General features: G+C 34.3%; 2 protein-coding genes across 2 annotated transcripts; both read left to right on the forward strand.

Annotated features, from left to right (window-relative positions):
• Positions 1-235: 235 nt before the first annotated feature.
• Positions 236-18,074, forward strand: LOC141819881 (pentatricopeptide repeat-containing protein At4g04790, mitochondrial-like). The gene is made up of 16 exons (XM_074707136.1): positions 236-500; positions 642-692; positions 2,049-2,681; positions 3,784-3,969; positions 6,496-6,560; positions 8,374-8,481; positions 10,549-10,662; positions 11,663-11,758; positions 12,242-12,340; positions 13,732-13,851; positions 13,990-14,094; positions 14,532-14,696; positions 14,812-14,939; positions 15,015-15,084; positions 16,448-16,659; positions 17,693-18,074. Exons 1-16 carry the CDS (start codon positions 254-256, stop codon positions 17,823-17,825), a joined length of 2,532 nt encoding a protein of 843 aa, XP_074563237.1. The 5' UTR covers positions 236-253; the 3' UTR covers positions 17,826-18,074.
• A 992-nt stretch (positions 18,075-19,066) lies between these two features.
• Positions 19,067-25,558, forward strand: LOC141819882 (monodehydroascorbate reductase 3, cytosolic). The gene is made up of 11 exons (XM_074707137.1): positions 19,067-19,218; positions 19,781-19,852; positions 21,491-21,542; positions 22,456-22,536; positions 22,909-23,027; positions 23,128-23,347; positions 23,553-23,671; positions 23,746-23,871; positions 24,074-24,214; positions 24,309-24,634; positions 25,101-25,558. Exons 1-10 carry the CDS (start codon positions 19,168-19,170, stop codon positions 24,630-24,632), a joined length of 1,305 nt encoding a protein of 434 aa, XP_074563238.1. The 5' UTR covers positions 19,067-19,167; the 3' UTR covers positions 24,633-24,634; positions 25,101-25,558.
• Positions 25,559-25,894: the final 336 nt, after the last annotated feature.

The raw sequence follows: 25,894 nt of genomic DNA on the forward strand, positions 1-25,894 counted from the left end.
GAGGATGAGATCTGAGGATGACTTGGGTTGGGGCCTTAGGGTTTATAATGTAGAAAATTTTCATTTTGCCTCCTGTCTTTTTCATAATTACCGAATTATCATTTTTAACCCTTTTCATTTTGATTTGGTAAATTGCAGTTTTAAAAATGAAGCAGCGTTTTATTTTTTTGGCATTTCTCAAACTCACGGCGCGGTTCTATAAATTTGCCGAACCCCGTTGAGAAGTGAGAAACCCTCGTCCAGGTCCGCTCTCATGCCCGCGAAGAAATTGGCTAGTCTTTTCGCCTCCACCGTGGCGAAAACCTCCAACAGCTTCCAGAATGCCTCGCCACGCCACGATATCTCAATCGCCAAGAGGAGCCTCAACCCTGTCCACGTCGCTGATTCGCCTACGCCGCCCGCAGGGACACCGTCGAAGACTTCGCCGGGCGTCTCGTTGCAGGTGCTGGCGCTGCTGAAGAAATCCTCATCGACGAACACCAAGGAAGCTGTTGCTCCTGGTGATAATCAAGTGTTTTTTATGGGAAAGATAATTAGCTTACTTTGTCCAAAGATGCCTTTTTTTAATGCAATTTTAAGTGGCGAGATTGCAAAGTACTTTCTGACATTTATTTCCACCATTGTTCCTTTTTCTTCCTCAGATAAAGAGTCTGCCATTGAGGTCGCAAGTGCCATATCGTCAATCTTGTGCGGTATGTATGTTTTATTGGAATACTATGCTTTGACCTTGTAGTATGAGATGAATTTAGTTTATTATTTTTAGTCATGTTATTAAGCTAATTAAAATGATGCAATGACAGGCCATTTGTGTCTTTTTGGCGTCACACATAATTGGGTACTAAGACAAGATTTGTCCTAGAGATATCTTTTTGTTGAATATGAGATATTGAGCTAATTAAGATATGTATATCATAAAATAAGTTCGTTTTGTTTTGTAAAATCACATATGACAGCATGCAAGTTTTCTGCTGATAGTCACAAGTGAAGAATTTTATTGCTTGTAACACTAAGAATTTCAACTGTTGCACAAGTGAAGACCTTATTTTTCTTTGGTAAATTAGAGCCTTTCCATATTTGTCTGGGTCGCTTGAGAGTAGAAAGATACATCTTTGTTCTGCAAAATAAATTCAGTTTCTAGGAGTTTGCAATTCATTTGTTCTTGATAGTGTGTTCGTTTACCCTTCCCAAACCAATATATTATTACTTCATGTTTATCTTCCATTTCGTATGAAGGACTGAACTTCTATTGTTTGTCCCTACTATGCATAAACCTTTGGCCTTCCTCTAGCAGTATTTTCTGCCAGCAAACATATCCAAGAACTGTTACTTTTGTCAAGTTACATTAACACCTTTTTGGTCTGTATCTATGTTAGTTATGTTGTGTACATCTTTGTCCCATGTTCACACTGTGAAATATTTCTGCAGTATCTTATAATTCTTTTCTTTGACCCAACATTACCAATATATTATTACTTCATGTTTATCTTCCATTTCGTATGAAGGACTGAACTTCTATTGTTTGTCCCTACTTTGCATAAACCTTTGGCCTTCCTCTAGCAGTATTTTCTGCCAGCAAACATATCCAAGAACTGTTACTTTTGTCAAGTTACATTAACACCTTTTTGGTCTGTATCTATGTTAGTTATGTTGTGTACATCTTTGTCCCATGTTCACACTGTGAAATATTTCTGCAGTATCTTATAATTCTTTTCTTTGACCCAACATTATGTTCTTTGCATCACTCTTTCTTTTCTCGTTTGTGTCTATGTTATTATACCGTGCACATTTTTATGCTATGTTTACAATGTGAAATATTTCTGTGGTAACTTATAATTCTTCTCTATGGCTCAGTGTCATGTTGTTTACATCATTGGGTTTGGAGTCAACTGCAATCCATTATTCTGTGTTTGGATCGATAGAACTAGATGAGTGGCTAACATGATTTGCAATTTAATCCCCAAGTACATGAATGAGTTCTTTTTAAATAGAAAATTTCCTCTCTTATCTGCAGTGTAATATTTTAAGCATTTCCTTCTTGATGTTATAAGGTGATCATGATAAGGCCATGACTGCTCCTCATTCTTCCAGAGATTCCACCAGTGGTATGCCTTTCAAGAACATATTAGATTTTCCCTGGTTTTCAAATGGATCTCAGACTTGCACAACACAGCTTAAGAAGACATTATCAAGGGAAAGAAAGCAGAAATACATTTTCAAGAATGTAGAATCTCGCAGATTTTTAGAACTGATGAAAAAATGTGCTGACAAACTTGGCACTGAGTCCACTTTGGAGTTCTTTGAAAAGCTAGGGAGAGAAACAGGTGTGAAGGAATACAATAGCTTAATAAAGATTTGCATAGATAAAGCTGGATGTTGTAGCAAAGAAGAAGATTCTTTAGTTTATATCAATAAAGTTCATGGACTTTTTCTATCCATGATAGAAAAGGGCATGCCAATTGAGGAAGAAAGCTATGGTCCGCTTCTAAATTACATGATTGACAAGAAATTGATGCAAGGATTCCAGATGTTCATTGAGTTATTTAAAAATGAGATTCCTGATTGCCCAAGAATAGGTTACTATGAAATGTTTTTTTGGATAAGGGTGGGTGATGAAAAAAAGATAAAGGAACTACTTGATCTGGTCAAAGTTGGTAATTTTGAAGACAAGTATCCCTTTATAGGTAACTGTTGAACTTAATAAAAAATGTTTTACTTAAATTGTTATTTTGTGGTTTATCTATTAATAGCATCACTTTTTTTGGTTTTTTGCTTAAACAAATTCTGTTTTTGCTATATTGGTAATTCCTTGATGAATCGTCTTGAACTTGTTCTTTTTTTTTCTTTAACTAATTATAAGCGCATGATAGTCTCTTTTTTTCAACGTTGTTGTTTCCTTCATTAGTTTGAGTGTATCTGTGATGATTCTTCAAATTATAACCCTTCTTTTATGTTTAGTTATGTTGACATTTTTCAATTGATGTAGCAATAAGGTTAACCCTACTTAATATGTCTTTAGAAGTAGACACTTGGTTAACAAGTTGACCTATCTAATTATTGAGCTTTAAGAATTTGTTCCATGGAAATCTAGTTCTAGTCTATATGAATTTTGCATAGTCTGGAACAATTTTGATTGGCCACTTTGCCTGAATTTTCCTTGCTAAGTTATGGTTTAGCCTTGTTAGGTTTTGTAGAAACCAAATATTGCAAAAGTAATTTCTTCTTACATTACTTTGGATATAAACTACATAGCAAGATGCACTCTAAAATCAGTGTTATAACTATGATAGATAAAAGTCTACCTTATTCTACTTGGGTTGATATTTTTGTTCCTAACATTATAAATTTATCTGAGTCATGATCCAATAAAAATTTGTCATCCTCTTTTAAAAGCCTTTATACTTCTTGAGTTTGGGAGATTTTACACATTTTTTAAAAAACTATCTTCAGGTTATACCATTCCAGATTCCAAGGTATATGGAGCCCCAGGTTTCATATCATTTAAATGGTGCATTTGTGACAACACCCAACCAAGTGGTTCTTGGAAATGTTAATAAAATCCACTTCTTTATGAGGGTCACCCATAACATGATTGCATGGATGGATTTATTTGTCTGATTCTATTGCATCTTTTGAGATCTCAGCCCTGTAACCTGCTGTGTGTGTTTTATCAACTTTAATAAAATGACATAATTTGCTTGAACGGTACTATTTTGATTTATTGAGTGCATATTAGCTGATGTCTTGTTGGTTTTGCTACAAATCTTATGCTACCTTGTTTTTCAGAGAACTACTTGTTGGCATTCTGTCGAAGTGGTAGTGATCGGAAGAAGGACCTCTTGCAATTTCTGGAGATTATAGATATGGGTAAAATTTCTTCGCCGAAGTGCATAGTAAGTGTGTTTAGGTCCTTAGGGACATTGCAACTGGAGGATTTAGCAGAGAAGTATTTTTTCGAGCTCGATACACCTGGTAGATGCCTTTTCTTCTTTTAGCTCATGCAATCCATTTAATGCAATAATTAGTTGGGAAAATATATAACATACACTAGATAGTAGATAAGGGATCAATTGACAGGGAATAATTTGTGCAACTCCAATGACACTAAGATGAGTGATAGCTATAGATGCTGTAGAATGATTTTGGCTATGGGATATGAAGTGCTTGACCATTTTAATTATTTTCTTACTTGTCTTTCAATAAAAAAAAATCAACTCTGGAACAGTGATTATCAAGCTGCACATCTGTGGTGCAGTTTGGATATGATATATTTACAACAAATATTAACAGAGCACAAGAATCCAGAGACTTTTATGTTTGTTGGCAGCCTTAAGTTGCACCTATTGAGGGAGATGGCAGATTAGTGGTTTCAGGACTAGTGATTCTTAACAAGATTAACAAATTACTAAATTGTCAACACTTTTTTGTTCTAGCGTTATTCCTTCAAAGGAAGGGGAGTTTTGCCGCAACTGTAAAGTTGTTGATGTGTGATCTAGAGGTCAGGTTCAAGTCTCGGAAATAACCTCTTGCAAAGCAGAATAAGATTGCGTACAATAGACCCTTCCCCGGGACCCTGCAATGGTAGGAGTTTCGTACACTGGATTGCCCTTTTTGTTATTCCTTCAAAGGATCTTAATATGGGGAAAAAATTGATTTACATGAATCTCACCATGGATGAAAATTAATACTTTTTGATCCTGTAGAGGCTACAGTAGGCGGTTGTCAAATTTATAAACATGATCCTAGTACTCTCAATTTTCAGAAAAGGAATTGTAGTGTAACTCTTTGTTCAATCAACTAATTGAAACTTGAGCTATACTGACACAGCCTTTTTGTGGCTTGCTGTCCATGCCGACACATTACTGCATGGCATCAAACAACACTCATCCCGTCCTAGTTGGCATGGGCTGAGACACAAAGAATCTAGTGGGCATATGGGAAAAATAAGGTAGAGAATGAGAGGAGAAGCAAAAACATGGAAGAAAAAGGAGGAAGTGGTAGCCAAAGTTTTTGAAGAGTACATCTATAATTTAATTAATCTATAATTTGTTTATGGAGTAAGATATGATGTTATTGATCAATGAGTTGTAAAGTTTATTGAATTAATTAATTAATATAAATTAACTTGATATAGTTAGGTTATAAAGTTTGTGATTAATTTAATCAATTTATAGGTTATATTATTTGAATTATTAAATTATGAAGTTATTGATCAATAAATTAACTAAAATTTATAGATAATAATTTATAAGTTATGTTATCAAACTTTTGAAGTTATATAGTTGTTGATTAATAAGCTAATAAAATTATTAAGCTTAATATGTTATATTATTAAAATTTTCTATTTTAATTAATGTACAATGCAATAAGTTTATTAAACTTATTACCAACATATGTGATTAAATATTAAATAATTTGGATTAGTTCTAGGTAATATAGTTATTAATAACTATAAGCATATATCATAAATTAAATGTATGGACTAATATAATATAGTAATTATAATTATAAGCTTATAACATAAATTAATTGCATGGATTAATTTTATTATATTTAATTATTAATTATATTTTAATATTTCACTGGTAGAATATTATCTTAAATTTAATTATAATACTTTATATCTTTGTAAGTTATTGTAAAATTATGTGTCGTTACTTAATTACAGTTAAGTTTAAATATATTTGTATTATATACTTTAAAGTTTATACGTAATTAAATTAGTCAATTAATATCAGTTAATTTTTTAATTAATAATATTACATAAATTAATAAACAATTACAGGTAAATTTAGGTATATAATAATTAACTCTAAGTTAGTATTAAATAGTTTAATTTATGTTTTATACATAAATAATTATCCTAACCTATTAATTATATACTTTATAATTGAGCTTAAATATTTAATTAATTAGGTTTGATTGATACAACTTTGTAATTAAGTTATAATTAAAACTCTATATAATATATGAAATAATATGTGATTTAGTAAGATATATCATTACTTTAGATGTTTAACTTGTTTACTTCATTATTTAATTGTAATAATCTTTATTTTTAGAAGTAAAATAGCCAAGTGTAAGGAGATCAATGAAGAAAAATCCATCTGACTTTATCTTGGCACACTTCAATGCATGTTGGTTGTCAGCATGTTACATTACTGAAACATATGATTTTTGTCAGATACCTTACTTTAAGCCTTGTTAGAGATGATGCCATGACATATACACAAATTTTCAGACTTTAGGAACTTAATTTTTATCCAATGTTTACTATAGTTGTTCTTTCCACTTGTTTCTTTTTCTTTATTATGTTGATGAAGTTTAGATTACATCTTGCTTGATGCTATTTGATTATCTACCACTTGTTATTGAACCTGTAATTAGTGCTTTTTTTGAACTGTAATTACTTGATGTCAATCTCTTTTGGACTCTAAAACTATTTTGTTATCAATTTTCTCATGGTTCTACATTTTTTTATATGTTTTGTTACTGCAGGACTATGGAAGGAGGATATTTCATCCTTCATTTGTGAATATGTAACTTCTTTACCTTACTTAGTGGTGAGAATCTTCTCATGATGAACAATGGTAATTTTACTGTTTCTAGAGATCATGTTGCATGTCCTTGTCTGAAGTAGGGAGGATAATTTGTTTAGTCCCCATCAAGACCCGCCTTGCCTCGACCCAATTGAGTTAGCTATGTGGGGTGGAGCAAGTATGGGTTTTTTATTTACTCCACCCTGCTCGCCTTGCCCTTCTCCTAAAATCCACACCGAATTTGCCTTGAATAAACCTGCTTTGAGCCCGATCGAACTTGCCCCAAGTATATAAGATCTCAAAAAAGTATTTTTCTTCCTCCGCACTGCCCTATCCTAATCCAACTTGCTTCTTATATTGGAGCGGGGATGACAATTGAAAAATTCACTATGTCCCGCGTTATTGCCATCCAAGAATCATGCTTGCTGCTTTGTCTCAAAATTGATAAGTTAAAGATCAAGTCTACTGATCAAAATTGGTCTCAAGTTATTGAACGATAAGTTCCTGAGTTGAGAAAATGAAGAGTAGCTAAACATTGTTTACAACCTTATTGCTAAGCGTAGTTTACAAAGTAATTGTGTTGAATCAATGCTTAATATAAAAGACATGAACATTTAAAAGTTACATATCCTTAGACAAATATACTTCCTGTAATTTATGTTTATAAGACATAGTCAGTGATTAGAAATTGTGCTTATTCCATGCTTAATAAAAGACATGAAAGTTACATAACCTTAGACAGATATTACTCTCTCAAATTTATCTTTCTAGTACATAGTCAGTTGTTAGAAATTGTGCTATAAATAAATTTTAACAAATGAGTCTACTTGATTAGAGACTGGTGCCATATCAACCAGTGCGAATGTGCAATCCTAAATGTTGAACTGATCCTCTTCCCTTCATGCCTGACTTCCCCTCTCTTTGCTGTTACTTCTCCATGCCTTCTGCTGGTGCGATTGATTAAAAAATAATTTATATAATTGGCAGAGGTTCTATAGGTTTTTTTTTCACCTTCTACTTTTCTTCTAAAAAGAAGCTCTTTTCTGTAGATCATTGTTCCTTGCACTCCTTAGAAGAAACTTAGGAGTCCAAATGACAGTGGAGAACCATAGATGTCAGGGATTGGTGATGGGACTCAATATGAGTGCATCATCATCATCATCATCATTATACAAGCTGTGGTTATCCCAACTACTTGAGATCAACTGTCTACATGAATTTTATCTTCCATTGAGCTCTATGCAAAACAATATCATTATTAATATTCAAATTACTTAAATTGTATTTTATTACTATGCGTAATGTTCTCTTCGATCTCTCTCTACTCCTTAGAACCTTCAGTCTAATAGATTCCACTATTTTAACTATAAAATCCTTTTGGTTGTCTTTGAATTTATGCCCATTACCATCTTAGCCTATTTTCTTTCATTTTATTTATTGATGCTCTTGAATATTAGTATTTTGGATTTTATTCTTTCTAATAACTCGTCATATTCATCTTAGTATTTTCATCTTCATTGCACTAGTTTTAACTAGTAAATAAATTAGAACAACATATGGTCTAGTACATAAAGATTCTGTATGAATTATACTTTTCTAGAATTCAATTGAAGTTTTTACTGAGTACAATACATAATGTACTTTGTTTAGTTTGAGTGTAATCTACATAACTAAATGTAATGCGCATTACGTGAATGTTCTTATTTGATTCTTTAGCTTTCTTGTTTCTGAAATTGGTTCCTACAACATTATGCCTGTTACTCGTGAAGTTTAGACTACACCTATCATCTTTTCATAGTCTGTAATTTGACCTTATGGAAAGATGTCAACATTTAAGGTGGAAGATGTTATATCGAAGTTCATTAACACACACCAGAAACTTGGAATTGTGGCCTCCATTGCATCATATGAGAAGCTCATATCATTCTGTTGCAGCTCAAATAAGGTTATTTTTGCCTCATCTTCTGTCACACTGTTCTGATATTCATGATTGAATTATTATTGTAAAGATTAGTTTTTAATGATGAATACAAGGAAGACAACAATGGTGAGATTCTATGTAATATCTTGGTATTTTTTAAAAAAGAAAAACATAGTTGTGGAATGCATAAAATAAAAGAGATTGTAGATGGTGAAAATTGGAAGAGAAAATATTCTTTTGAACTCTTTTACTAAGGTTGTGAACAGAAAATTTGAACTTTCTCTCAGTCAATGGCCTCCTTCCATCTGGTGCTAACACTGTGATGCTATTCTGATTAAATTCAACCACCACATAAATGAAAAAATCAATTCAAAATAATTAAATCCAATTAAATTCTAGATCATTAATTTGTATAAGCTTAGGTGCATGTTCACAGATTAGTAATGTTGAAGCCTGTTAATTGGTTAACTTATGCCCCTGATGTGTATAAGCTTAAGTCATTGCTCAGAATTCATTAATATTCTATGTATTTATGCTCCTGATGTTGGATTCAATGACCAAATTAAAAGAGAATATTGAGAAATTATTCTTGATATACCTATGACTAAAATGCCGACCCCACCTAGTGAGATAAGGCTTGATTGTTGTTGTATACCTATGACCAAAACCTTGGAGAAGATTTAAATGGACATGTAAGGAGAAGATACAAGGGACACAAATTTGCATAAAGGATTTGGAAAGAGAATCAAACATAATACAATTTTGGATTTTGTTACTTATGAATTTGATTGTAATTATCATCATCAAGCCACATTAGACCCAAATTGAATATTATTTCTCTATCAAATTCTTGCATGCGAGATTGTATCACTAATAATATGCAAATTTATCATTTTTAATTATATTAACTAGAATTTCTATGGTTTCCATTTACCATTTGAACCTTCAGTTCTAATATGTTCATGATTGATAATGCTTATTAGCTGAACATTTGAGTTCTTTTGAGAGTGATAATAATCATGGATATATGTATCTTTTTCGTTACAAGTAGGGAATCAAGTTCTGTGTAGAAGTTACAGTCTTTACTTAAGGAATGCTTAACTAATCAAGATCGATTAACTTTAATATATTTAGAAGAACTAGATTTTGAAATTTTAATGATAATTATGGTGGTCAAGATAAATTTCCTCATTGTTTGTTCTTTGCTGGCAATATTCTGTTAATTGATATGAGTTAAATTAGAATAAATTCACTCTGAACTTGATCTGTGGAGAGAAATTTTAGAAATTTAAGATATTCTTATTTAATAATAACCAAAAGAGGGGATAACTAAAATAAATTGGTTAAAACTACTGCAAATTAGGCTTGCTGCAAATGAAGAGCAGCTTTTCAAGGCCTGTGCGATCGCCTTGTGCACTCTAATTTAAAAGAAAAAAAAATATAACTGTGGTACAAGCAATTAGAATTCATGGGTCAAATTTCTTTTATAAACTTACATGTGATCAATAGGGATATAGAGTGCCTAGTCAGAGTGTCAGTATCTAAATGTGATGTTTGACACAATTGCAAGACGACATCACCCAACTAGATGTGCAGACTTGTAAGAAAATAAAATAAAAATACTATTCAAGAGTATTTAGGTGGAATTCCATTAGATATAAAAAGAGAAAATAGCGTAAAGGTGGTATGGTCATGTTCACTGACCAGCGATAGGTTCTATAGTTAAACAAATTGAATTGTTTATAATTGAAGCTATTAGTGGTAGGGAGACTATAAACGCCAAGCACAATTAAAAACAATATAAAGATCTGGATATTACTAGGGAAATAACCTATTCAACGTGGGATTGGGTCCGCTTAGACCGGTTGGTTGCACCTTGCAATACCTATTATGGTATTAAGTTCAAGCTGGATTCGTATTGGTACATGAGAATAACATATCAGTTATAATATTACACTGATTTTCTATAGACTGTGCTAAAACTTTCATGGTTTCTTTAGTTTCACTTGATAGCTTGCTTTTCCACCGTTAGCTTTTGTTATTTTGTTGGTTTCTTATTGCATGAATGAAATGTTCTATGCTTACTTGCAGGTTTGCTCTGCCCTTGATATAGTGGATCAAATGTATAAATCCGGTCTGTGTGTGCCAATTGAAGTTCTTAGTCCAATATTGCACTCTTGTGAGCATGGTGGCCAACTTGAGATGGTATGCTTCTCTCTTCAACTACCATTTTGTATGTGGATTAAAACAAGATAACCAAGGTTCTCTGCCCATTATGGTTATGCAGAAACACAAGCATTGAAACATTTAACCAGGCTGAGAAGTAAAACATTAATCTTCTGCTTCATTTTTGCTGATAGTCCCTACTGGCTTTAACTACTTCCCTTAAAAAAAAAAGGTTACTAGTAGACTATGCTGTTGATTAGGAGCTTGAAATCTTTATTTCACATGGTTCTGTGGTTTGTTTGGTTTGAGAACAGTCTATTATTTTCTGTTTTTTCTTCTTCTGATTTTCCCCATTTTTTGTAATTTTTTTTATTGAGGGAAAATTGAGCATCGTTTATGTCAGAATTAAATTCTATTATACAATAATGGCAAGAGGTGGATGCCAAATGCTTTTTTTTCTATCAATTTTCAAGTTCGTTTATGATAATGAAAATAGAAAAAAAATCACAAACCCAACACATTAGGGTTCTAATTGTAAAAACCACACATTATAGGTGTTTAAATTGTAAAGTTACAATAAGGAATATAATACATATAAAAGGGACTACCAGGTAAATAACCTTAATTTTTTAAATGCCCCATTAACTTATTCTGGTACTATGTTAATTGGGCTACAGAATCTTGTAATTTGCATCTATAATTTAGTTAAACAGTAGATGGGACACTTTATTTCCTTGTCCTTATGTACATACACTATAAGATCTAAAAATTGGGGATTATTAATGATACAAGTTTGTACATCAAAAGATTGGGAATGAGATAATTTGTTTCATAACTTGTGTTAACCAGTCTGATGTTGGAATATTTTGAACTTGCCTCATCCATTTCAAAAGTTATTTCCCCTTGTTCTCATTGCATTTTTTATCCATTTCAAAAGTTATTTCCCCTTGTTCTCATTGCATTTTTTATCCATTTCAAAAGTTATTTCCCCTTGTTCTCATTGCATTTTTTATTGAAATTGAAATATTTGTTAATTTAGGTTCATCCAATCTATCTGGTGATGCGGCAGCATAATTTGAAACCAACAGAAGACACCTTGAAAAGGATAATATGCCTATATCTGAAGATGAAAGATGTATGTTGGTATAGTTTTTACTGATATTCCTGATCATCAAGTCCATGGTTTGTAATTTCTTTGTTATATGATATACTTATTCGGTACAATTTCTTTGTTCATTTTGTGCTATGAAGATGTGTAAATAGTTTCCATTGGTCTCAAATGTTGTTAGTCCAACATGAGTGAACTCTTGTCGCCTGTTAAATAGAGAAATCGACTTAGGAAAAATAGCTAAGCGAAGGGTAGCAAGAATGACTTACTATTTTGTTCCATCTTTCATGCTATGTTGTTTGGAACTGTTTCACTGAACTAGTCATAGTTCTGGGAACTTAATGAAAAGAAATACTTTTCACACTTATAAGAGAGTTTTGGCTAGAATAATAGAGATAGTGGAAAATTATACAACATAATAGTGTTTTTTTTTTTTTACAATAATTTCGATTTTCTCAATATTAATGAAGTTAAGTTTTGATGTTTAATTAAGTATTTTCTGGCTAGCAGTTTGAAGGTGCATACAATGTAATAACAGATGTGCAGGAGATGAATGAAATGCCTACGACAGCCATGTATAATGCTATTATGGCAGGGTATTTTAGGGAGGTAAGTTTAGTAGTTAGTTTATTTCTATGTTTCTTTCATTTGGTTTTGTAAAATGAAACGAGTTTCTCAAAACCACTGAATGAATCATTTTTATAGCAATTTCTTTCTTCAGACCATTGAAAAATGAAGAACCTAATATAATGAAATTTTTGGCTGTTAATTTTAATTATATCACATCTTACTCAAAAGTTTATGCCATTTGGAAGAACTATCTTAACCTAGACTACTATATTCTCTACCTCATGTGTGGTTAGCTAATTAGAGTGGCTCAAGACAGCTCATGAATTGGTTTAATTTGGCACTCTATTCTCTTATTCACCAACAGAAGCGAGATTTGAACATTAGGTCTTCTTGATTTCATATTGTCTTAAAATTAGTTGGTAGGCCATCCATCCAAAATCTTAAAGTGTTCACCTGTGATGATTTATTCTCAACATTGACACTGCCAAAGAATTTTAGTTTTCAGGTCTAAAATGTTGTTTTCATCTAGCAAACTTTTGTACATTTTTTTTTATATTGGTCGATTATGAAGAACAACCTAAACTTTGAGGGTTGTAATAGATGTGACCAAAATCAAAAGATGATAAATTGCTTATACACCGTTAATAACTATTTAATCGGTTGTTAAAATAATCATTGATATGCAACCGTGATATGTATAAAGGTTCTCTCCATAGTCTGGCAAATTACATGATCAATATAATCTAAATTTTGATGCTTATAACCAAGGTTTAAAATATCGAGTCATGCCGAGGTTTCGGTCTCGGACCAGAATGATACAATTTCGGTACCGTATCGTACCGTGCCGATATAGTTTCGGTATTTTTAAAATATAAAATATATTAACTAAAATAAAAAATTTAATCTAAATATTTAAAAATAAAAAATAAAAAATAAAATATTTTTTAAAAAATAATAGGATAATTTTAAGAGGGTTTAATTAAGCCTATTTAAATTATCCCTAATTATAGCTAAGAGTTGATTATTAAAACCTAAGTCAAGTCAAAAAAAGAAACAGACCACGACTGGCCACGCACGGCCGAGGGAGCGCGCGGCCCGCGTCACGCCTCCGGACGATATCCCGGTTGGAACGGCTGTGCCGGTGCTGGTCCGTTGGTGGAACGAAATTTTTTGTCGGTATCGCGCGATACGGCTCGAGATTTCAATCGTTGCTTATAACAAATATTTTATGTTTAGCAAATCATTGCTAATCCTAAATGACATCTAAGATCTATTCTCAGCTACTTTCATTTGGCCTAACTTGTCTAAACATGGAATTCAGAATGAAAGTAGCTGCCTCTGAATATGATTTTGTTTCCTTGTGCCTAGATCTCTTTTCTTTTGTATCTTGGGTGGGTTTTTTATTTCCTTTTTTGTTTTCTGTATTGCAGAAAAACAATCATCGAGCGCTAATGGTTTTGAAACAAATGGAGCATGCAAATCTGAAACCTGATTCTGAGACTTACAGCTATTTGATAGCTAATTGTGAATGTGAAGAAGATATTGTCAAGGTTAGTGTGATCCGTAGATAATGAGTTTATAAATTTCATGATTCAATTGTTGTTTATTGCCTATAATACCTTATTTTAGATCCATGGTTCACAAATTCATTCTTCGCCATTGATAAATGAACCTATTAATTCATGCAGTACTGTGAGCAAATGCACCATTCTGAAGTTGAATTTACTAAGTATATTTATATGGCTCTTGTGAATGCATATGCAAAATTTGGAAACTTTGAGATGGCAAAACAGGTAATCTTTTTTTGTGCATACACTTCCCTTGTCACGATTGAGGCAGTTTTTGCTCCTTTTATGTCTTATATTCTATATTTTGTTGGATTAATTATCACATTTGTGATATACTTTTTAGGGGCTAACTATTGCAGTCTCAGGATAAAGTGCAACTTATTGACAGCAGTTCTACAGAGGATACCCATTAATATATCATAATTGTTGTGAACCTTTTGGATTCATAATAGATATTAATCTGAAGTGATAAAATATGAAAGGTTATAGATGAAAAAGCATAGGTTAGGATTCTAGTATTTACTCTTACGATAAAGAGTTAATATTAGGAGATAGACTGGGAAAATCTGATATCACTTATATAGACAAGGAGATGTCAGAAGACACTGAGCTGACATTTCCTCAAATACTAAGATTTTCTTGACATTGTTTTTTTTATGCAGATTATTTTGAATAAAGAAGTACCAGTGAATTACCTTAATGAAATTAAAGGTGTGCTTATGTCAGCCCTCGCATCGAATGGACAAATACACGATGCACTCGGTATTTATGCTGAAATCAAGCGATCTGGAGCTAACATAGAACCTAAAGCTGCTATATGCCTTATTGTAAGTACTCTTTAAGTTGGTTGTTCTACAAAGTTTTGTTTAGTTATCATGTAAGGTTATACATAGTGGATAATTGTTAGACATCATTGATTAATGTCTTATCCTTGAAATCAAGGAACATCTTCAAACAGACGGAGAATTGGATAGATTACTTCAACTGCTAGAGGAGTTGAAGGATTCAAACAGTTGGTTTGATGGATGCAGTAGAGTACTTCTGTACTGCATTCAATATAATCTTACCAGGTATTCTGAGCTGACTCTGTATTTCTTGTACAAAATATATTGCTATCTATCTGATGCCTCTGTCGTCTTAACTAGTACCGCGCTTGAGTTACTAAAGAAGCTGAAAGAGAAAGATGTGTCAAGTGCGAATCTTATCATCCCTCCGGTCAGTCTTCATCATTATTGTTACTATCAAGCCTTGTTTGTTCCAACTATTTGGGATTAGCTATTTGGATCATATCCTTTCATTTGGCTCTATTTTGGCCTCCCTCTACCTCATGCAACACCTACTTTAATTGATTCAACTCAAGCATGAAATCTATAAGGGCACAATGAATTTTGTCCATTTCATTTCATCTCAACTCGAATATGAAAAAAAATAGAGAAGGTGCACCCTTTATGAATTCATGAAGCTAAATGTGTCTGTTGGGAAATTCCTAACTTTACATGTAGCCTTTGGAAATAATAAACAGAAACTAGATAAAAAATTATCTGTTCCTTTGGCCTCTTCTTACTTTGAAAAAAAATATTGGACAACTTAAATTAACCAAAAAAGTTAACTTAATCTAGTATTGCTAATGTGTTAACTGGGTCAGGCCGCTTGTGGCCCGGCTTGACATGGTTTGTGCAGTGTTTGACACATCTCAAATGCAAATGGGCCTGGCTTTAATGGGATTGGCACTAGAAGTGGGTTTGTGTCAGGTGCAAGGATTATGGTCCATAGTCGATTGGCCCAAATTGAGCCCAACACTCGATCAGGTTCAGCACGGGCTATGAATGAGTTTGGTCCATTGTTTTTTATTAAAATATTAATATTAATTTTTAAATAATATTTAATAAAAATGTCAATTTTAATCTATTTTTAGTAATTTATAAAAATAGTTTTAAATTTTTTAAAAAATTTGGGCCCTGTTTGACTCTAGCTGGGGGCAAACCTCGGTCAATTCAGATTTGGTCGAGCTTGATACCACTTCTCACAAGCCGTCACCGACCCGTGCGCTCAGCACAGTCACAACCCGTTGACACGTGTGTGCTAATTTTCCAAAAAGTTTTCTTTAGATAAGTTATTCCTCTTCTATGTTTTCTTGTGTTATTTCATCTTACCCACTGCATCGTAATAAATTAAAGTTATAATTGTTGCATTTCTCATCAGTTATTTGTAAACATCATTGACTGGAGTTGATCGAATACCAATTTGGCATCAGATTATTGAATCCTTTCCTTTCTGATGAACATCATTGACTTTGCATGCATCATTCCTTGATTACTTGTAAAATGATTGGTCTCATTGAATAATTTAATATAATGTGTTATATGAGAATGTTAAGATGAACATGTAGACTTATTCGCCGAAACAAAATTATTATTAGCTGGAACAATTAGATAAAACTCTAATGGACAATAAATGATAGTAAAAATGGTTAAAATGATATGAACTTGCCCAACTACTGGATTTTTTTTTTTATTTACACAGTAATGCTTTCCAGTTCTAATTAGCAATTCTATCAACTGGTTTTCTACTATTGCAGATGTTTAACCAAATATTCAAAACACCTACTAATTTGAAGAGTGGGTTTGAACTACTACAAGCTGTTAAAGAACTTGGGCTTCATCCTTCGCGAACGTGTCTTGATTTTCTACTCAGTGCCTGTGTGAAAGCAGAAAATTCACAAATGGCTTGGCTTGTTTGGTCAGAATATGAAATTGCTGGCCTTGCTTACAATGCTTTGACTTTTATAAGGTATGGTTTCGCTTGTTATAACAAATATAATTTTCCAAGTTTTGTCACAGGTATATTCCCTGCAGTGTTAAGCTTTAATATATATATGCTCTGACATATTCAGTAACGGTTGACATGGGCGAAACATATAATTATGCAAGCCAATTAGCACAAGGTTGAAACCTAGACACTCATGTGAAACTTCCTCCACCTCATATGAACCCATTGCTTTCCCTATCCTGAATGTGTTCCTCTAATTCAGGAAGGGATGTCAAGACACAAGGTCTCTTGTAGACGAGTTGATGTGGATCACGAGATTTCTAAGGCAATATTAGGCAAGCAACCTTCTTCTCGATTCCACCTTTCTTCTCAATTTCACTCATCTTCTTCCTACTAACTATTGCCATGGACACAATGTATCAACACATCGTCATGACATTGGCTGGCACTTGAACAATACCATTGTGGTGATCATCCGCCCTGTAGTGCAAATGAGGTGGGGGTGGGTAAAAATATACCTGATTGAGGTGAATATGGTATTAGAATATTTATGCGTCATATTGCTTTGCTTGCTCACCCAATTTAGTTTACAATATATATCTATAGAATCATATATAATTTATTTTAGATTTGGCTGCCTGCCTGAATCCGACCTCCATGAAAAGCAGGCTAAGGTGGGGATGAGAAAGAAAAAATCATTTCATAACCTGCTGACTCTCCTATAAGAAGAGCCAGTCGGTCGCAGACAATTCCTAGTAGTTGTGATTTCTCATTCGATGCCGCAAGCTGCTCCTGTCCTCTCTGCTTTTCTTTTGATAATACAGGAATTGAAAGCTTTGGGTCTCTCATTCTGGTTGTTCTTTTTATATCCAGGATTATTTTTCAATATATTCTATCAGGAATTTAAATTTCTCGATGATTATTTTTGTCGTGTGGCTTTATGCGCCCTTAATTATAGGAGAAAAGATTTCCGCGGTCGAAGTAGTTAAGGACGAATGGCTTCTGCTTTAGTTTGTTAGTATTCTTACATGCTGCTGGTCAATTTTCCATGCAGAATGTACCAAGCGCTTCTTGCATCGAAGGAATTCGCCGCTGCTAAAGAACTTGTTAAAAGAATACCGAGAGAGGATCGCCATGTTCAATACCTTATCGATGCTTGTGAAACGACATACTGCAATGGCAGCTAAAGCTAAGAGAGGGAAATTATGAAAGAGTCGAATGGAGTCGTGCAGTATCTGTCTGGTTCAGGCAGAAGTTGACCTGGAGGCAGACCGAACCACGACACTTGGTGGGATAAAAGTTTGATTTTGATTGTTTTTCCTTGAAAAGGAAGAACTCATTCTTGCTCCTTGATCTTGCTCCTTTGAATTTAAGAAAATGAAAAATACCTGCTGACAAGCTTCAGTTTATTTATTTATTTTTATAATAGGTAGACTACTTTCTCTCTTGTCTATCTGATAAATTATGAATATAATTTATGTACACTCTGGTTAGATTTGAGTTTGATCCTGATCTCACCCCAAAGTCAATCTGCAGCCTAAAGAGAGTATTTGATTGTTGTCGCCAAGCGGCCATTCAAGGGTATAATTGAGTTTATTATAATGGAACAGAGTTGTCGAAGTGGATAAGGATCGAATCTCAATAAAGATGAGATAATGTCCTTTGTCGTGATCAATTATAGTTTTTCGATTTATTCTTTTCACAGATGATTGTGAAATTGATCGTGTAAGACCATTGATATGGTGGATTTTATTTTTTTATTAAAGAATATTCAATCGTTCTTTTGAATGTCTTACTATTCTATTACACCTTTGAAAGAAAATTTTTGTTTTTTCTTTTTATAATCTAGATGTTTGAATTTGCCTGATTAAAGATAAATAGTATAATAAATTGTTGTTGGTTTGTTAGACTATTTAATCAGTAAAAAATGATCCACAGATAGATTTTAGATTATATTTTGTGCTACCTAAATTACCCAATATTTAATTATTTTTTAAACTTATATTTGATCTAATATTTAACACGTAGTAATTCTCATCCTATTTTTAAAGATTCTTCCAATAGAATCTAGAGGATATTCGTTTGGCATGCATATAATTAATTAATGGGAATTATGTGAATGCGAAAGGTGCCACACTATTTTCTACAGTCTTGTGAACAATAATTTTCTGTATAAATAAATAAATTTGTTGTTATTTTATTCATGTCCATTTATTTTAATTAGGATTTTTCATTTTACATTCTGATTGGTTTTCTCTGCGGTTCCGGTTTGCGGTTTAAGGATTCAACCCGGTCTGGCCGGTTTGATTTCCATCCCGACAACCGGCTGACGCAATTGCTGACGTTGGGGTTCATCTGCCCAATCCGGCGCTGCTGCTTTATATACCAAGCCGACTAGCCGATGGCCATGGTCTCGTCAGATCCGGCGACTTCGACTCTCCGATCGCTCGGGCGGAGAGAGAGCTGAGGGAAGTCGGGAGACTACTTCTGTTGCGAGTGTTTTGCTGATTTCGATAGGAGACATCGAGCATGGCGGAGAAGCACTTCAAGTACGTCATCCTCGGCGGCGGCGTTGCTGCGGTGAGGATCATGTTCTTGATTCCTTGATTCATGTTTTATTTTGGTGGAAGAAAATTTTTCAGAATCGTCACCTTGACACTTGCTGTTCTTCTTCTGCTTGTTTGCCCAATCATCGCATAAAGAAAAGAGTTGGATTTAGATTCGTTTTTCCCCTTTTGTTTTCGAAATAAAACTGAAGAGACTGGAAGTAGATAATAGAGCAGATATGAGTTTGTTTGGGTGGAGAACATATTTGGGGAACAGAAGCGTACAAAAGGGTCTTCACCATAAAACATCGTTTTCCTTCTTTTTGTTTTTTTGGTCAAATATTCATTTTTTTTCTATTTCAAACATTCCCTTTGCCTTCTCCTTCTTGTCGAAATAGTTTTTTTTCTTTCCTTTTCTTATAAACTATTCTCCAAACAGGATCTTGTAACAAAAAATTGTGATCACTGGTTACTTTAAGGACACTGATTATGGCCTCTGTATGGACATAAAAGATGGAATTCTTTTAAGAGAGAAGACAGTCAAGGATATTTGAAATCTTTGGTATTTTCCCCTGATGTATTGTTCTATTTTTCAGGGATACGCTGCTAGAGAATTTGCAAAGCATAGCCTCAATCCAGGAGAATTAGCAATCATCTCAAAGGAGGCGGTATGATTCTGTTCTGCTTTCTCATAATACTTTTTTGTGATTCCTATTGCTTGATTAATGGCTAAGTTTCACATGATTGAGGACAAGGAAGTTTTATTGGTCAATCTAGTTGTTGCTGTCTTCAAAAATCAATATCCACTTGTTTCAGTTCCTAGTGGTTGATGTTGCGAAGCTCTGCAATCTTCGAATCAAATTGAGATTAGGATATATGAATTTGATGGCTTGAATATTCTTTTGCACCTGAATAATCATCCAAATGTGTGAGTTAAACAAACACATGGAGCCAAGATGGTAAAAATGATAGAAATGCGAGAAGTGGATTAAGTTGTGAAATGTCTAGTGGCCAGACTTTGCCCTTTTGAATTTTAGGTAGAAAACAGGTCTAAAGGCATCAAAATTACGATGATGATACAGTTAAAAAATAATAAAGGTGCCAAGTGAGTGATGAAAACAAGTTCGGCAACAGGGCCAAGTGTTTGATCGTTAATTTTGAGATCTTTTATGCTGAACATGGCTGTCTGTGTGCTTGTCACAAAAGAATCACCTCTTCAGCCATTATCATCATGGGCAGAGAGGATTTTTGTACTTAGGCATGCTTTATACGTTTTTTGCTTCGCACATTGCATGATAAAGCCACCATAATTCTTGGGATTGAACTGATATAGAAATGCAAACTCTCAGTTGTCCAAATGAACCATGTTTAGCCCATTCAAACTTTGAAGTTGTCCAGGTCTGATGTTTGGATCCAAAAGCTAATCTCCAACAATGATCTAGAGAGGCTGCAGACTTGTGTTGAGCTGCATAGTTGATTTCGAATTCTAGTTGTAAATGGGCATTCCTCATATGGAAGGTTCACGGTTTCTTTGTTTGGATTGTAAAGAAACAGATGTTTTCAAATTTTATGAGTTCATTGAATTGCTGAAGAAGGATACCATAGAAACAAATAAAAACAAATTCCAAGTAGAGTTCATATTGTGTTGGTTGTGGTTATGCAGTCTTTGAATAGAGCTGGTTATATTGTTTGTTTGCTGATGAAGATCTAGGAACTCAATGGATAATGCACAACAATGAATAGAGCTTGTTATGTTGTTTGCTATGCTAGAACTGAGTGTCAGCTTCATTTCCACTCTGTATGCATGATTGTTACCTCGTAAGTTTCTCATTTCCTATATGCCTTTCCAAATGTCTCACCATCTGTTTGAGTTATCCACTTTGCATCAATATTTTAGCAAAGTAAGCAGCAGCCTTAACTATTTCTGTTCATGTGCTGCTGAGTGCTTTAAATTTATCTTATCTAAATAGTAAGTCTGGCTTGATTAATTTTTCTAATTTTGAATTGTTTTGGTTGTTCATCTATGTGGAATTGTGAACTTCCATAGAGTCAGAGACAAAACCAAGTGATTTTAATTGAATCTTGATTCTCCTTTGTTGATAAATATTTTCCAAAATTAGAAAAGTACCCGACAATATTCTTGAAGTTCTTAAATCTCTGTACTTCATCAATATTTTCACTTAGGGAACATTTTTTATATATAATATCCAGTATGAAATGAATACTAATGAATCTTCAATGATCCTAATTTTTGTCATTTTATTCAACGATTTTCCAAATTTAATGTGCCTAATGTCATCTTGCAGGTGGCTCCTTATGAACGCCCAGCACTTAGTAAGGCGTATCTCTTCCCTCAGGGTAGGTCATGCACAATCATTAGAGTTGAGGATAATGAAATATTTAGTTGATAGATCTGAGTACATAATAGGAGTCCTTTTACAATCAACCTCCCATTTTGATCACTTAAATAAGAACCAACCAACCCCGTTTGTATGAAGTTGTTATAGTTAATATATACATATCTTCTAAATATACTGAAATTATTCTTTCTGGTGAAGTTGTAGTTAAAACACTAAATTTTCTGACAGCAAATTTGACAGGATTTGGGTAAATTATGGACAGGTATTGTTGGATCATTTAGTATTATGGCACTAATACTTTTACAGAAATAGGATTTTGAACATGACTTCAATTAATATAATAACAATTGTCTAAGATTTACAACCCAGACATCCTTTTTAGCAAAGTAATTGCATGAAAACATATGCAATATATGAGACACATTACCTTTCTCAGAACTTCTTGCTTACTCTACCAAAATGACCCATGCAATTTAAATACCTGTAAAACATGATAATAGTCACAACACTCATGCCGTATGTATGCACTGCACACTAATCATGGAAGAGAAGTGCAATGTGCTTAATCTCAGGAATAATTTTGTGTGTTTACATCAATTGTATCAATCTCCTAAATCAAAACCGAATGAATTAAACTACTGGGATATGTGGAGATGGTTTCTTCATCAATTGTCTCACATTAATGTTTATCAGTTAAAGAATTGGCATCCCTCTGCATTGTACTGAAGCCATGCTTATTTAACGTAGGAGATGGATTCTTCATTTCTCTTGTTATTCAGTGTTAACGTTATCTTGTTTTAGACTGATTATTACTGATGATCACAAGGTCGATTGGTTGTTTCCATAATGATGCCTTTTTCATGCTTAGTTATTTTTCCCCCCTCATTGTCAATTAAACATGAATTCCACAGGTGCTGCAAGGCTCCCAGGTTTTCATGTTTGCGTTGGAAGTGGAGGAGAGAGACTACTTCCGGAATGGTACTTGGAAAAGGGTCAGTATGCATGTCAGCATTTGTGTGCTTTTATATCATTGTGAAACATATAGGTGTGGGTTTTAGTGGGTAAGATGCTATAGCTATTTTTGTATATTAGTGTTTCTAACTCAAAAACAAAAACAAAAACAAAATAGCTGTTGCTTATGTTTGAACTCAAACAAAGAAATACTCTGGAAGGTTAAAAAAGATGCTACTCAAAGACAATTACTTGCTTCTACTGAAACATCTGTTCTTTTGTCTTCCACAGCAGCCATTGGTTCTGTCATTTGTGCTTGTCTAATGGATTTTGTTCACGATTGTAATAGAAATGAAACAAATTCGATGGAATATCATGGTTCTGGCATTCAGCCAATTTGTTTCTGGATGCAGGAATAGAGCTGATCCTCAGCACTGAAATTGTAAAAGCAGACCTTGCTTCCAAGACTTTGACCAGTGCAGCTGGTGCAACCTTCACATTCGACATTTTGATTATAGCCACTGGATCTACTGTAAGTTGGATGAAGTTTCTCTTTTTAGTATTTGGATCATTTTCCGAGACCAAGTAGCTGCTCTAAAAGATATGTTAATTTTCTAACATTGCATTTGTAGGTCATAAATCTCTCTGATTTTGGTACTCCTGGAGCTGATGCTAACAATATATTGTATCTGAGGGAAATTGATGATGCTGACAAGCTTGTGGCAGCCATCCAAGCAAAGAAGAACGGGAAGGCTGTCATTGTTGGAGGTGGATACATTGGGCTTGAACTTAGTGCCGTTATGAAGATTAACAACTTCGATGTCACTATGGTGTATCCTGAACCCTGGTGCAGTATGTTCATTGCCTATATCCTTGAACTTCTCCCTATCTCTCTTTCACAAAATCAAAGTTAACATCATAGACGCAGAAGTACAAGGTCCAAAAGGATTATCTTTGGTTAATTCTACCTGAGCAACATATATTTGATCTTTTCTTATCCTGAGAAACTTGTCAATTACCGTGTCACAGGATCCTTAATCTCTCTTCCTTCATGCAGTGCCGAGGCTATTTACTCCAGATATTGCTGCTTTCTACGAAGGTTATTACGCAAACAAGGGAGTCAAAATAGACAAGGGCACACTAGTCGTCGGATTTGATTCTGACACCAACGGGGATGTATGTTTTTATTCTTTAGTGCAGTATGCGTTTTGTTTTTTCAGGCATTAGATGATACTCTTTGTTATTTACAGGTAACATCAGTCAAGTTGAAGGATGGAAGAGTGCTTGATGCGGATATTGTAATAGTTGGTGTTGGTGGACGGCCTCTAACAAAACTGTTCAAAGGCCAAGTTGAAGAAGAGAAGGGAGGAATTAAGGTTAATGATTTTTTTTTTCACTTTCCAGTTAATGATTCAAGAACATGCTTCTCCCAATGCCTTATTTACAGTCTAAGTTTAAATTTTCTTTCGACCTCCAGACATCTTTTAGGCTTTACCAGTACACACTCCAGATCTTCTCATTGAATCTTTTGCACTTGCATCGTCATATCTAAGGTATTGTTTGTTCTTTGTGATGCAGACTGATGCTTTCTTTCAAACAAGTGTTGCTGGGGTGTATGCTGTAGGCGACGTAGCTACTTTCCCTTTAAAACTATACAACGAAACGCGAAGAGTGGAGCATGTTGATCATGCCAGGAAATCAGCAGAGCAGGCTGTGAAGGTAGAAACTAACATTGCACCAAATAACTTTTTCTTTTCTTTTCTTTTCTTTAAGCTTTCAACTTGTTTATGTCACTCCTTTTGTTATCGAGCAGGCAATCAAGGCAAGTGAGGAAGGTAAAGTAATTGACGAATACGATTATCTCCCTTACTTCTACTCCCGCTCGTTCGATCTATCATGGCAATTCTATGGAGACAATGTGGGAGAAACTGTCATATTTGGCGACAATGACCCTGCATCATCAAAACCAAAGTTCGGGTCTTACTGGATCAAGGAGGGGAAGTTACTGGGGGCTTTCTTGGAAGGTGGATCTCCAGAAGAGACTAAGGCCATTGCCGAGTTGGCAAGGCTTCAACCTGCAGTTCCAGACCTCGAGCAACTGGCAAAGGAAGGTCTCTCATTCGCTTCGAAGATTTGATGGTGAGAAAGTTGTTCCTGTCTTTATGTCAGAATTAGGCAACTTGTGGACCTATTCTTAAGTTTTCTTATGAAAAACTTCTCGTACCTTTGCAAATTGAGACGAAAATATCGAGATAAACTTCTCATGTCTTTGCAAATCACCATTAGCATTGCATGATCTCAAACAAGAAGTTATTGAATTCCACAACATTCTTTTGTATATACCAAACACAACCCAGTAAGTGTGATGGGAGCTCATAAAGATACATAGTTCAAATTAGTTTCCTCCAAAAGAAGTGATCTTGATGACGAGACCCGGGTACACATCATCGAAGTCCAGAATGTGAGGATTCTCCTCTAGTATGAATGGATCATTGCACCTTTCACTTATTGTTTGAAGTGTCTCTCCTTCCCTGACCACATAGATCTCATCGCAAGGTTGGCCATTCATCAACTGACTCCTTCTAACCGATGTATCGTTTGGCAGCTGTTCCTCAGGCTCACAACAATTCAGAATGAGGAGGAGCATCAAGATGAGGGTAGAGTACCACGAAACCTTCTCCGCGGCCATCCACGAAACCGAGGAAGAGGAAGCCATGCTTAGAATTGGAGGAAGAGAAGCACATCATGGTGGCCTTTAAAAGGATTTGCTTACAAGTGGTTGAGACTTCCCGCGGTGGTTGGAGACTCGAAATAGGAGTAGATGAGTTACAAAGGATATGATGTTGTGGGGTAGGGGATCCTTGTCTTCTTGGTGGTTGGACTTTGAGTTGGAGCAAGTAAGACTTCCCAAAGGAAAGCCAAACAAAGAACACAATGTCAACATCTCATTTCAAAGCCATCTCATTTCGCCGTAAACTCATACTCCATTTTGCATAATGCCTCTGATGTTAATTTCAATCTCGTTAGTAGGGATCGTCGGTGGTGTGTATCTTATTAGTCACATATGTCATTCGGTTTGTTAGCTACTTGCCATCTATGCTCAACTTCGATAGATTTCTATTGTCATTGTTGTCACTTGAGACACATTTCCTATGTTTTCTTTGACAATGTCGATATTGTTGTCTGTTCATTGTATTGTTTATGGCCAACCCTTTCCACAAAATATACACAGCCCTTGCATCAGCTACACCAAGTGCTAGCAAACCACTACATCTTTGACCCAACAAACTAACCACTTCATTAGCAGGGCAGCATAAACACTACTGACCATGTTTAGGGGTTTGGCGGTTCAACCGATTGAAGTAGTCAAACCGATAGATCTCGAAAAACGTATTTTTA

Source organism: Curcuma longa, unplaced genomic scaffold (genome assembly GCF_044706935.1).
Source record: "Curcuma longa cultivar G26 ecotype Majalengka, Jawa Barat unplaced genomic scaffold, ITB_CL_G26_1.1 utg2646_np1212_2152390_RagTag, whole genome shotgun sequence".
Lineage (NCBI taxonomy): Eukaryota > Viridiplantae > Streptophyta > Magnoliopsida > Zingiberales > Zingiberaceae > Curcuma > Curcuma longa.

Excerpts from the sequence above, each read along its gene's own strand:
- LOC141819881 (XM_074707136.1), top strand. The coding sequence starts at position 254 with ATGCCCGCGAAGAAATTGGCTAGTCTTTTCGCCTCCACCGTGGCGAAA. Across the intron at positions 10,663-11,662 it reads ATGGTGGCCAACTTGAGATG|GTTCATCCAATCTATCTGGT; the intron begins GTATGCTTCTCT and ends TTGTTAATTTAG. Across the intron at positions 14,940-15,014 it reads ATTCAATATAATCTTACCAG|TACCGCGCTTGAGTTACTAA; the intron begins GTATTCTGAGCT and ends CGTCTTAACTAG.
- LOC141819882 (XM_074707137.1), top strand. The coding sequence starts at position 19,168 with ATGGCGGAGAAGCACTTCAAGTACGTCATCCTCGGCGGCGGCGTTGCT. Across the intron at positions 21,543-22,455 it reads GGCGTATCTCTTCCCTCAGG|GTGCTGCAAGGCTCCCAGGT; the intron begins GTAGGTCATGCA and ends TGAATTCCACAG. Across the intron at positions 23,872-24,073 it reads AAGAGAAGGGAGGAATTAAG|ACTGATGCTTTCTTTCAAAC; the intron begins GTTAATGATTTT and ends TTTGTGATGCAG.